This window comes from Oratosquilla oratoria, chromosome 41 (genome assembly GCF_046742065.1).
Source record: "Oratosquilla oratoria isolate Oo_2021 chromosome 41, ASM4674206v1, whole genome shotgun sequence".
NCBI lineage: Eukaryota > Metazoa > Arthropoda > Malacostraca > Stomatopoda > Squillidae > Oratosquilla > Oratosquilla oratoria.
The window spans coordinates 9242618-9256741 of NC_134817.1; the positions used below are offsets into that span (position 1 = coordinate 9242618).

Genomic DNA, 14124 nt, shown 5'->3' on the forward strand with positions numbered 1-14124 from the left:
ATCTTGTTTATTTTTCTCCAACAATCATACACAGCTTTGAAATTGCGTATTTTCTTAGTTTCGGGTATATTGCCTTCTATGCTGTTCCAGGAGTGAATGCATTTGAATGGAGGAATGTATTTCTTCACACCATTTAGATATTTTTTTTCAACTTGTTACCATGACCTCCTGACTCTTTCATCCAAAAACAAGATCTCCTCTGTCAGTTTTATCTATTTCCTTTAATGTCCCAAGCACATAAATGTTGGAGAGAATCATTTCCTTACTACCCATCTTCAAAACCTATCCACATCCTCACCTTCAGCAAGAAATCCACATCTGAAGGGTTGACACTTATTCTCAAGACTAGGCTCAAGATATCTATAAATTTTCATTGTATTTCCTCTTCCTTTTCACAAAAGGAGGACTGACGACTGGTAACTGTTCCCTTCCTTCTACTGCTATACGTTCAGGACAGAGAAACTATTCAACATTTGTATAACACTGACAGCAGTCCAACAAATCTTTCCAGCGATGAGAGGACCTGAGGACCACTGTTGTAGGTTTCCAGCCAGTGAAATTTGTGGCAGCAATTATCATCTCAAACATTTTGCTTTCTTTACTGCCCACTCTCACACAAGCTTACTCTTCTACTCAATTTTTTTTTCACAACCCCTTAAATCCCTCACTCCCACTCCAAATATTTTCAGTCCCTCAGGAAGGGAGGGGGATGAATGGGGGTGGAGTATATGGGGATGAAATGGGTGGGAGTGGATTTTATGGCTTTGTTTTTGGCTACCTTCCTTGTAAGGGGGGAAAAAGCTGTTGGTATATATGTATGTATACTCCTTTCCTGTCTACTCTTATCTGGCTTTCCTTTATCATAAGTATTCTGTTCTTAGTAAATACTTGCCCTATACAATACTTCCTTCATGAAGATTACATTGCTCCTCTCCTTCCATCTCTTTGTTTCTTTCATCCAATCTGTGGGCCCTAAACAGATTTGTATTCTTTGATACAGCACACAATTCAAAGATTAAGAAATACAAAACCAAACTTGAATTACAACAAATTATTTTTAACACTGCCCTTCTTTGATTACTTACACTAACACTTGCTAAATCCTCATTTTCTTTCTGAGCGAGTCCAAGTCTCTGCCGAAGCTGCACCCCTGCCCGCTGCTCCTCCTGCAATCTGGCCTGAAGCTCTGCACGTTCATCTATTAGACTCCGCATCTGTGCCGCATTGTTCCTCTGCCTTCTACGATGTTCACGATTCAAAATATTAAGCTTTTCAAGTTGAGAGGTCAACTGGAAATCAATACCAAACCAATCAATCAGGTGCTTCACATATCATCAATGTTAGTATTAGAATTACCACCTTCCTTTTGCAATCATCCTTATCAGGAGGCAAATGGTGTTCTGTTCAATTTTCACTGACCTGAAGTTACTTCAAATGTTACTTTTACTTGGAATATAGAGAAAAAATTTAATCAACAAATGTTAGTTCAACTACTTGGAATTACATTTTCTTGTTCCTGTGCTTTGCTTCTGAGCTCTTGTTCTTGTTTGCGTAGCTGTTCCCGCTGTGCATCTATGATCTCCTGCAAGTGGCTCACCACCTTCATGTCCACTTCTGCCGCTGCACCTGTTAATGAATACAAGTAATCATGTGATTAAAAATTCAACCGTCATTTTTTTTTCAGTGATCCCCATAGCACATACAAACTACCCACATGTCTCACAGTAAAGACAAACAAGAAACTGAACATACTAAGGTTAGCAAAAACATTAATCACTTTATATAAACGACTCATAACTTCACAAGATTATGCATCCATGGCATGGTACCCAACAATTAAGAAAATATGAGGGAGCTTCAAAAACTAAAACAACCCCAACAGAACATCATACAGAAACCAAAACCATTCCCATTAAGCAGAGCATGAGTGATAAGAACATAGTTCTAAGCATGAACCCATGAACAACCCATTGCATTATACCATATCATACAAGCACAGCCCACGAGTGTATACATACATAACAAAAGGCCTTTTCAAAAGGACTGGCTGAATCAAAGCATGCATTCATCCCACATCTATCCAATTCCCATTTGCCGCCCCTCCCATCTCAGCACTTTGTGCATGAAAAGCCATTTCTGCTCCTTGCCACACCATTCAGGTCAAATACAATGCAGTGAGACAGTGCTTCTACAGCAGAGCCAGACAACCAGAGCTTATTACTTTTAATTTCGACCTCTTCTCTTCTTTCCACTACATTACTTCAATTTCTCCTTTACCATCTATATGACTCCATCTCTTTGGCGCGATATTGTCCCCAAGGATAGACGCACTGGTTATCTATAGCTAAATGCAATTTTACCTGCTGTACCAACCATATTTCATAATTTTCTTACAGAATACTTATCTTAACTATATACACTTTCACACATGATATTCTCCCTCTTTCCCACATCCACACATTCTCTCATTCTTTCTTTCCACTATTCACTATTTTGTTTTATGCATACCAACATAGAACATCATACAAATACCAAAAGGCCCTTTTCCCCTTAGAAGGGTGGCTAGCCAAGGCATACATACCAACAAACAAATGTGAATACAGACGCTCCTCAACTTACGTTTTAGTTACGTTCCGAACAGCCAAACGTAAGTTGAAAATGAAGGTAAGTTGTTACTGTACTATACATCCGTAAATTCTATTACCGTATCTTATAAAACACCCCTAAATCATTAATTATACACATAACATTGTAAAATAATAACATCAATTTCAAATAAATTAAATTCAAACAACATAAATTGAGATGGTGGAGGAGGGGGAGGAGGCAAGGCATGTTCAGTTTGTCGTTTGTGCAATGTAAACAATGGATGCAGCATCATGCGCAAGTATCGTTTGAACTACGGAGAGTGCGCTAAACTAAAAAATTCACTCAAAATTTTTTTTACAATTTTTTTTACAGTCAGTTCAAACGTAAAATCGAAAAAACATAAAACGAATGAACGTAAGTAGAGGAGCGTCTGTATACATTTCACGCCCATAAATATTTGTAAGATATTGGAGAATTCTACTGGTGCTAAGCTATTGACTACAAAAACCAGATAACCTCTTGCATTGTCATTGTTTTTATATTCTGAACCAGAAAACACTTACCATTTGAATGTATAACTGTTCCTTCTGATTTATTTAAGGAGGTTGAAAGTTTTCTGTTTTCATCCTGCAATCGTGATACCATTGCAACCAACTCATGGCTCTCCTCCCGAAGCCTGTCTTCAATTTCCTCCAATTCCTGCAAAGAATTAATACATTAAGACCACGAATTATATGTATGTATGCACGTATGTATATAATATATGTATGCACGTTTTTATGTGTCCATATGTATATGCATATGTATGTATGTGTATATATCTTATGCCATTGCTATGGTTGTCTTTTGCAGGAGACCTGCGGCCCCTGGGGAATTGGCCAAGGCCACTGGTTTAGTTCATAAGTCATGAAGTGATGAGATACTGTTTTGCTATTTGGAAGGTGCAAGTGCACAGCAGTGTAGCATGAAATGCCCTTGTACTTTCCGTGTACCAATTGCATCTGGGCAATTGGATTCTGTGGCTAGGCTGCTTCTGTCTTGGTAGGTACTTTTTAAATGCAGGCTGATGACCAGACCATAGGTGCCAATGTAATTTTTATTTGTTTTGTGAATTATTTCTCTATTGGGTTGACTTCTGGGGGAGTTTGGCCAAATACAGTGTAGAATTTGGAATGCCAGAGTATTTGTTTTTGTATGGATGTATTGAAAGGATTATAGGAGGAACAGTATGGGTTTAGGAAAGGTAGGGGTTGTGTGGATCAGATTTTTGTGGCAAGACAGATACGTGGGAAAACTATGAAAAGGTAAAGCTGTTTTTTTGGGCCTTTATGAATTTGGAAAAGGTTTATAACAAGGTAGATAGGAAGGCATTGTGGGAGGTTTTGCAGATATATAGGATTGGGGGAAAGCTATTAAGGGTAGTTAAGAGTTTTTATGATAGAAGTAGAGCCTGAGGTAGAATGGGTGATGGAAAGAGTGAGTGGTCTGAGGTAAAGGTGGAACTACATCAGGGATGTGTCCTGTCACCATGGCTGTTCAATGTGTACATGAACAAGGTGGTGTGGGAGGTAAAGGCAAGGGTAATGGACAGGGGACTGGAGATGGTTAAAGAAAATGGAGAACAGTGGGAGGTGAGCCAGCTGTTGTTTGCTGATGACACTGCTTGTAGCAAGGTCAGAATAGGGATTAAGGGAGATAGTGACAGAGTTTGGGAAGATAGGAGAAAGTTAAAGGTAAATGTGGGTAAAAGCAGGGTGATGAAATGTACAAGGGTAGAGGATGGCAGTGAGTTGGAAGAAAGTCTAAAAAGAGAGGCTGGAGGAAGTGGACTGCTTTAGATATTTGGGGTCACATGTGGCAGGAAAGAGTGGAGGCCAAAGTATATTGTAGATTTAGAGAATCAAGTAAATGCCTTGGGGGATTAAAAAGTGTTATGAGAAATAGGCATCTGGGAATGGATGCAAAGAGGAGATTACATAAAGGGGTGATTGTGCCAATGGCATTGTATGGGGCAGAGACTTGGAATTTAAGAGAAGCAGAGAGGAAAAGTTTAAATGTGTTTGAGATGAAATTTTCAAGAAGTATAGCAGGGGTTACTAGGTTGCATAGAGTGAAAAATGAAGAGGTGAGGAGAACAGGAATGGAAAAGGTGATGGCAGATAGTGCTGATGAAAGATTATTGGGGTGGTTTGGGCACATGGAAAGAATGAGTGATGAAAGATTAGTAAAAGAGGTGTGAAACCCAAAGGTGGAAGGAGTGAATGTGAGGGGAATATCAAGGATGAGATGGATGGATGGAGTGATGAGGGCAGTGAGATAGAGGGAAATGTCTGTTGAGCAAGGAAGGGAGAAGGCAGGAGATAGGGATGAGTGGAGAGTGACTGTGTATAGATGATAATGTTATGCAAGGAAGGGAGGGGTGGGGGATGGGAGGTACAGGGCGCTTATATGTGAATGATATTTTGACACAGCCCAAAGGGATTTCTCCCCATTTTCTCTTTTTCTACATGAGGGGATGGAGAGGGGGAGGGTATCAATGAAGTAAAGCAGGCTTGCTGTGGATGTACTGTGTCTTGTTACATTGGTTCTGACCCAAGACAGTGGACGGAATACTGGGATGACCCATCATCCAGCAGGAGCTAAGATGGGGGGGTGGGGGTGGAATGGGAGGAAGTAGGTCATGCCTTTAACTTGGCTACCTCCCTTATAAGGGGGAAAAACCTCTTGGTATATAGATAGTATTGTGGGGTGCTAAGGTTAGGTTATTGTAGAGATTTTGAGTGGAATACTCCTGGGTTTATTTTTTGTCATGTTTAGTAGGCTGTGGTTGCATGATGTGATACCATGCAAGAAATTTAAGAGCACATTCTCATGTGTTGTTCTATGGGTAGAGGTCTGGTTTCCAAGTGTTGATATTCTGTTGGGATTGCTTTTGTGCAACCAGTTATCATTCTTAATGCTTTGTCCTGTTATAATTATAATCAATCAATCAACTGTAGGAGGTCTTTAATTCCTTAAATGCTGTATACCATGTAGAGTTTACATAATCAAGTGTAGTTCTTATGAATCATTCATATATAGTGATAAGAGTTTCTTTTTTACTGTCCAAATCTTGTGCCTGTTAATCCTCTAATTATTTTCAGTTTCTTATTTGCCTTCACTGTGTGGGCCAATGGTCATGTCTATACCAATATTTAGGACAAGAATTAGGATTTAACATATGCTTGTGGTTGCAATACTAAGACTACATGTCAAGTCCAGGAAAATCCAGATAAGTAATCCACCAGAAATTCATTTTGGAGAACCTCGGAGATGATGTATATGCTCAAGGAGTATTTGATAGTAGTTTCCAGCTTGTGGGCTCTGAAGAACTATGGGATACTTTCAAATTTGAAACTGTAAGCTGCCAAGTAATGCACTGGAGTGTCCAAGGTTAAGCAGCAATTTGGTGTCACATGAGACACTAGAATATACAGTATGATTAAATAGCATTCACTGATCTGGTTTTCACCTACAATGCTGTACCTCTTGTAGTCACAGGAGGTCCTGGTTGTAGCTCTCAAGTCACTGTACTGGAAGGTGAAACTCCTTGAATTCCAGGTCTCCTGCACCAAAATCAAGGTACAGGCATTTGGGGGTTTATAGTTCAGTTTGTCCATGCATTTGGCAAGGGAACTGAGGTCTTTGAGAGCTCATACCTTGGAAGTGTAGTGCATACAGACCCATGGGGGAGGGCATTTATGGGTCAAGTCATGGGGTGGCACATTTATGGGGGCAGCAATTCTGGTCTGGACATGCCACCCACAAGGCTGACAAAATCATTATAATAAAAAAAAGGTCAAAGGAGCCCTGAATATTTTACCGTAATATACGAATTTTGCGTTAGAATCAACAGAATATGAATTTTTTCCCCTTATCCTTTCTGCAAAAGGGACAATGCAATTTTTAAAATCTGTTTAATTATTTTGATAGCCAATTGCTAAAACAGTCTGTAAGGAATGGTGGAGATGGAAAGGGGTGATGGGGGAGGGGGGGGCATCACTGAGAACTTTGCCCCTGGGTGGCGCTTTGCCCCCGGTTGGCACTTTGCGGGGGGGCAGCTCTCAGTGCATAACAATGTTAAGTCATCTCAGGAAGTCCTCTGAAGGACTGGCATTGCTCATGGTACTATGGACTTGCTCAACCAGAGTATATAGTGTTCCTGATACCTATGAAGGACAACTAATTTAAGATCTAAATCTTTAAGTCACTTGTACTCCCCGTCTTGCTATACAGCTATGAAACATGGACACTTAATACTGGCTTGGAGAGTTTCTTAATATTTTTGGTACCAAGAACCTTCAGAGAATCATGGGGTATGACTGGAGTGACTGTATAAGACCAATGTTTCTGTGATACTCAGTCAAGGCTTCTTACCAAGATAATTCGTGCCTGTAAACTGTCTCTAAGGGTATGTGGTGGGCTTCCCTGATACTAATCCACAGTGATCTCTAAAAGAGACAACTCCTGAAAGAGGGTACAATGGAGATACCTACAGAATTCATGGCTGATGGAAGCTGACTGGTCTTGCCAATAGCCGTTTGGAATAGGATGGGTGGCTTCAAGGGGGCTTGCTGTGAGAAACTATGGAGATTGCCATTGCTGTGTGACTGATATGATGTAATCCCCGCAGACCATATATCACAATGTTTAGGATGAATCTTGAATCCCCCCCACTAACATGGAGGAGGAGGAGGAGGAGAAGGAGAAGAAGAAGAAGAAGAAGAAGAAGAAGAAGAAGAAGAAGAAGAAGAAGAAGAAGAAGAAGAAGAAGAAGAAGAAGAAGAAGAAGAAGAAGAAGAAGAAGAAGAAGAAGAAGAAGAAGAAGAAGAAGAAGAAGAAATGAAGAAGAAAAAAGAAGAAAAAGAAGAAGAAGAAGAAGAAGAAGAAGAAGAAGAAGAAGAAGAAGAAGAAGAAGAAGAAGAAGAAGAAGAAGAAGAAGAAACATAAAATTCTAACATAAATACTTCCTGCATACAGAAGCCCCAAACATATGTAAACACTCAGCTTTCTATTTAAGAAGATGAATGAACAGGAAAGTTTTATCTTTAGAACAATGAATTAACCCATATACTGCCCTATTCTTTGTGAAGTTACATGAAAATGGCTATGCTTTTACATGCTGTTGTTTTTAAAAAATAACACCCACAAATGGGCAACTGGCAAATAGTGAAAGTATCTTACCAGTGCCACCTCAGCGCTATTGCTGTTGAGGTGGTCTGCCTAGGATTGGAGCAGTAAGCCTTCCCTGGCTCATGTGGTGCCTCTTCCCATTTGCCTTATTAATGGATCAATTTTGGCCTTAAAACCATTCACTGTGCCGCAACTGCCTCTCTTGGCAGATTGTTCCACTCGTTGTTGTTGTTGTTGTTGTCGTTCCCTAGACCGTCTGTCCGAGCAGTCCCGTCTCCCCAAGGAAGGCCATAGCCGAAACTGGGTTTTCCCACAAATCCTTTATAGAGTGTATGTTGTGTTGTTTGCGTGCATGATTGTGTATAATGCAGTCTTCCATTATGTGTTGTATGGTATGGGGTGAAGTGTTACATCCTGGGCAGCTGTTCCACTCGTTAACAATTCTACTTGAGAAAAAGTACTTCCTTAGGTCAAGTCATGGTTGTTGTTTAAAGACTTTCAGTGGACGTCCTCTATTTGTTCCCCGATCCATGATGAAGTCCTCGACCCTCAAACCCTCCAGTTCCTTCATTATTTTAAATACTTCAATAGGATCGCCTCTAACTCTATTCATTTCTAGTGTCACAAGCCCCGTTTTCTTCAGTTTCTCTTTGTAGGGATCACCCATAATACTGTGCACCATTCTTGTCATCCTTCTTTGTAATATGATTGGCTACTCATAAACAAATGCATGTGCTCTGAATACCTCCAATATATATCTCCCATGTTCAAGCGACTTTTCTCTCCCTCTAAAATAATCCTCATATGGAGTATTACCTATAAAAAATTTATGCAATGTTGAATTTTAGGGACTTAAAATTACATTCCTACTGACCAGAACTACAGACTTATCTCCACTTAAAGAAGAATGCTGACCACTTTTCACATTTTATATTCCACTATCCCTCCTTAAATCTCTTGTCTGTCACCTAAATGACTTTATCTCTTTGGCATAATATTGTCCCCATGGATACAAGTTCTAATTAATGCTGACAAAATATGAATATCAAATCCTCTATGATAATGATAACATGTGAAAAAAATTGTCAGAAATTATTAAAAAAAAAAAAAAAAAAATCCATATTTCTTACAATAAAACTACTTCCTTCATTACATCTGAGGAGTTACTTGTGGATTTTTGAGTGCCGCCATTTGCCACAGCCAACTGAATGCAAACAAATCACTGATGAGTGCACATACATCATTGGCAGAAATTATGAAAAATATAAAAATGAAGCTTAGTGTACTACCATAAGACCTTTTATATATATAAAGAAAGAAATAATAGATTTAAAATTTTGATAGTGGAATTCTTAACTACTGGAAAATTATGTTACCAGGAATCTTATTTAATGCTTGTATTTATGGGAGTTGATAATATCCTGTACCCGGTATGTGGTAATGTGTGTGTTTTGGGGGGTCATCTTAAACAATGAATGCTCCACTTAACCTAGATTCCTTATGGAAATATAGAGTTGTCCTATAAACAGTAATATTGGTATTTCCCTTAACTGGTAATAATGATGATTCCTCTGACGATGTGGTCATGTTCACAAAGTAGAAATTATGCAGTTTGTGATCAGTGGTGCAGCTGTGTGAATCAGTGATGAACTGGTTGAATATTCATCAATTAATCAATGCTGCCCAAGGTCTCTCCTGCAGGAGCCCACAGCTTCCAGGTAATCGGCCACAGCCTCCAGACTGGCCAACAAGTCATTCAAAGATGAAATTAGGGTTGTTTTCTGGGTAGGGTGTGAGTAGAGCAGCATAAGATGGAGTGCTTGCAGGACCACCATGAGCAAGTACCATGATATTGGGGGTGTTAAGTGTGGTTCATATTAATTACAGTACAGTGATTAGTAACTCCTCCCGCTGACTGAATCTTGCTCCTACTAATTTTATTGTGTTTAGTTTCTTGTTTGTCTTCACAGTCAGGTCTTTGATGTGAGAGATGAAAAAGATTGAGTCAAAAGGGCGACCCATTATTTTTAGGATTTTTGTCAGATGGGAGAGGTTGGCCATTCAATCTGACTTTTGGAAATTTCTTTGATTTATGATAGTTGGAGGTCAACAATGTTACTGATGATTTATGAAGGGAAGCTAACATTTTGTTTTGTCTCTGCCACAGTTCAATCTTGTCAATATATATGTTTTTGGACATTATTTCATACTAGTTGCAGATTAATGATATATAAAAATTGAACATTAATATCCATTTATTTAATTTATAGCCCATATCCCATTTACAATAACATGCCATATTTAAACTGCAAAATCTACTCACTTTGTGATTGTTGGTTTGGCTGGTGTACAAAGCGGCAAATTGGGTAAAGTTTCATCATTTAATTTATAGCTCATCTCTCCAAAGGAATGATGGACCTACGTGATGGATATCAGGGAGAATACCTGTGAACACCCGCACCTCCACTTTTTCACATAAACTGAGCTGACAACCAATGACTGCTCCCCTCTTACCATAAGTTAGTGACTTAGAAACTGCTCCACAATGATATAACACAGACAACACTTCAAAGATTCTTCTCAGAGAGGTATACAGGAGGGGCCAAGGATAGTTGCCAGGCTGAAGGCAGTTAGTATATAAACTACTCATGAATTGGTGAAATATATATTCATCTTTATCAAAACCTAGGCACTAATATAGGAGTTGCATGTGATGATCCTGTAAGAGCAACATCAGAGAGGATCCTCTCCCTATCACAGATCTCCAAAATCTGTCAAAACACTCATTTCAACCAAGATGTCTAACTCTGAAGTATGACACTTGGTCTGTGGACCAGGCTCAGGATCTCAATTAACTTCAATTAAATTGATCTCCTCCAACTTTTCACATTAGGAGAGTTGACAACTATGAATCCCCCCTCCGATTACTATACATCAGTGACACAGAAACAGTCCTACACAAGTGCAGTACAGAAAATTGTCATACATTTCTTCCTAGAGAGATCTATGGGCGAGCCCAGGAATCATTGTTAGCCTGTGGAACTGCAGATTTAATCAGCAAAACTCCAAGATACAATAATAATGGTTATCATTAGTAGTATTATCATTATTACTACTAATATTATTATCACCATCATCAAGTATAATCTTTATTTGTGACAAATATAAAAATGCTCCCTAATATCTATTTATTCAATATATAGTTCATATCTTTTTGATTATATAAATATGTTTACACCATGAAAGATTCTCAGCTTGTGATTGTCAGTGGTGAGGTCTGTACACAAATCAGTGATGGACTGCTGGGTAAATATTCATCATCATATACTTACAATCCACCCCAATTTAAGGAATTTTGGATATAAGAAATTATGTATTATAAGCGACCCATATTAGAGTTTAATGCAGCAGATATTTTGAATATGGAGATTGTATGAACAGATTACCAATATAATGACAGTATGACACCAATGCACATTAGTGCTTCATGACATCAGCATAGGTTTCGACTAGGTTTGACATGACAGACAGAAGCGCAAAATAATCTGCTCACAGCTTCCTGAACTATTAAGAGTCTTTCATGCAGATTCCTAAAGGGAAATGCAGCAAGATCAAATCAACGGAACAGCAAAATAACCATTTTCTTCTCAAGAGTGGTGTATTGTAAGGATTGAGTCTTTCATCTACACTACAGTGTACACAACAGATATTTCTCCTCCCCCAGCAGTGTGTGGGTACTTGCCTTTTGACTTGGCTACCTCCCTTGTGAGGGGGAAAAAGCCTTTGGTATATAAATTAGACAGAGGTAACTCCATTATGACATGGATGATATAACACAAATCATGGTATACCCTTCCAGTTTAACCAAAATAATAGCAAAGGAATCATAAGTCAACCGACCAATCACAAAATCTGAGAAATAATGGAAAATAAAAACAAACAAATCCAAATTCTGATACCAATTGCAAATTTCAACTGAACTTTAATAACAGGAGATTAGATTACAGAATACCCAAAATCTGCCAAGTTAGACTCATAGTGACCCTATCTAAATACCAAAGGTTTTTGTCTACCCGCACAAGGAAGGTAGCTATTCCACTCCCATCAATCACCCTTTCCTCTTCCTCACCTTAGTTCCTCATAGATGACAGGTCATCCCTGTATCCTACCCACTGCCCTAGGTCAGAAGCAATGTAGCAAAACAGCAAGGCTACTTCAATTAATCAGCAACCCTCCCTTTCCATCCCCTCGTGCAGAAAAAGAGAAGATGGAGAGAAATCCCTTAAGGCTGCATCAAAATATCATTCATACATAACAACTCCCTAACCCCTACCCCCTCCCTTCCTTGTATCACAGTATCATCTATACATGGCCAAAGTGACCCAGCAGGGTATAATTACCCATGTTAGCACAAGTCAAAATCACCATAGCAAAGTTAAGATTTCAAGCAAGGTCAGAGGAAATCAAGATGCACTGATACAAACCCTTGGTCTGGCACATAACAGAATATCAGCATATCCCTCTCAATAACCAGCTACTGAAATTACAAACTTTCAAAATAAATACTTCAAATTTGCCAGTGGTCAAATCTCACCATATTGTGAAGCCATTGAAGAAAACCAGGAAAGAACCAATGCCAAACCACATCAGGTTCTACCAAATAGTGAGTCAAATTGCTTAATAACCCCACTATTCCAGAACATCCAAAAGGAAGCGAACTACAAGATGAAGCACAACTAAATGGTGGCCGTAGAGTACACCAACATTACCAGTATATAATGCATCAGGCCAATATATATGATAAATACACATTACTGAAAAACAAATAAATAAACAAACAAGGCTACCTAGATAAGCTTGCTCTCAATGAACATACAAGGGATGTCATTCCCCTTCTTTTCATATCTGTGTCCTTCCTTTCTAACTTTAATCATGACCATCCTAGACTACCCTACCTTCTTCCAAAGCAACAAGAAAATGAAAAAGTGAAAAAAAAGAGAAAAATAAGAAGAAAAGAGAGGATGAAAAAGAGGACAAAGAAGATGTAGACTAGACAAAGAAGAAGGAGCGGGCTCCGTTATGAAAATTAAGGTTTTACATGTATATTCATCTAACAGTATAAACCTAACTGTAAAATCAGTGACAGTATAACTTTTAATGGTGTTTTTCAAATATCTTTATTTTATATAATGATTATTTTCTCAAATAGAATAGGTATCATATACTAAAGACATGAAACAACAAAATTTATTCAACTACATATCAACTAACAACCTCATCAATTCTAGAAATGAATTGTCACCAGCACCTCCATGGGGGAGGCGGGTGTTGCCAGGTTTTGAAGATATGTGGCAGGGACCACATATGCAGGTAGGTATACCCATCATAGGCATCCATAAATGATACTATACTGATTTAATTATCCATGAACAACTTTAGTAAATGTTCAGGACAACACAAATCACCAATATCCAGAATAAATGTGCTTTTCTGAACTTGTTTGAATTATATAAGGGAGGGTTCTTTTCTGTAACATTTTTGTTGCAGAAGTATTTTGCTGTTTAGCACTGGAGCCAAGGGGGTGGAAACTGAGTTTGCTGATGGGACATACAGTATTTCTGAGCCAATCTGAACAAATACCAAATTTAATTATATCTTAATCCCCAGGTACTTGGCATTACTTGGGTTCTACTAGGCACTGATCATTAGGACCTGAATTTAGATCAACTTTAACCATATCACTAGTGACCTAAGAATTCTTCTTATACAATGGGTTAAAAATAATGTATAGCTGAGACAGCCTGGGTAATTCCTAAATATAGCTTCTATCTACAATTAACAAAGAAAACTATGTATGGGTAATTTCAAATAATGCACTTCACTTTAAACTAGTGTCTTCAATGTGGGTGGTAAGACTTGAAAACTAATGCTTAAAAGGAAATTTTACAATATATTCAGTAGACTGAAATTAAAACAGATTTTCATATGGATATACAAAGTGTTTCAATCTTCAAAAATGGCAACACAGATTTATCCATTTATGTCCTGTAAAGATTTTATGTAAGATAGGAAGGAAGTGGCATTTTGTAATCTCTTTCAAGTGACAAAATTTGCAGTGTGGATGAAAGCCTGAGTTATGAGTACCCCAGTTTAAGACCATGTCAGCCTCAAAGTGATACCTATTGACCTCTATGCCTTGAGGAGATTACTGTCATCTGACTTGTAATTTCGAACGTCATCCTGTCCCACTTGCTATCTTTGATAACCTCCCCATCCGTGCCTCTTAGACTGAAGACTATCCTGACCTTGACAATGACTGTTGCTTCTTTTAATTCCCTCTCAACCTTTTTCATCTGACAATAT

The 14124-nt window shown here is 38.5% G+C and overlaps 1 protein-coding gene across 6 annotated transcripts in view; it reads right to left on the minus strand.

The window, feature by feature from the left end:
- Positions 1-14124, minus strand: part of Rilpl (Rab interacting lysosomal protein like) — a 48095-nt gene that overhangs the window by 33437 nt on the left and 534 nt on the right. For all 6 annotated transcript variants that reach the window (XM_076177991.1, XM_076177990.1, XM_076177992.1 and 3 more), the window contains exons 2-4: positions 3153-3288; positions 1505-1626; positions 1086-1289 (exon numbers count right to left, since the gene is read on the minus strand). In XM_076177991.1, the coding sequence (XP_076034106.1) occupies positions 1086-1289; positions 1505-1626; positions 3153-3288 (462 nt within the window). The remainder of the gene's footprint in view (positions 1-1085; positions 1290-1504; positions 1627-3152; positions 3289-14124) is intronic.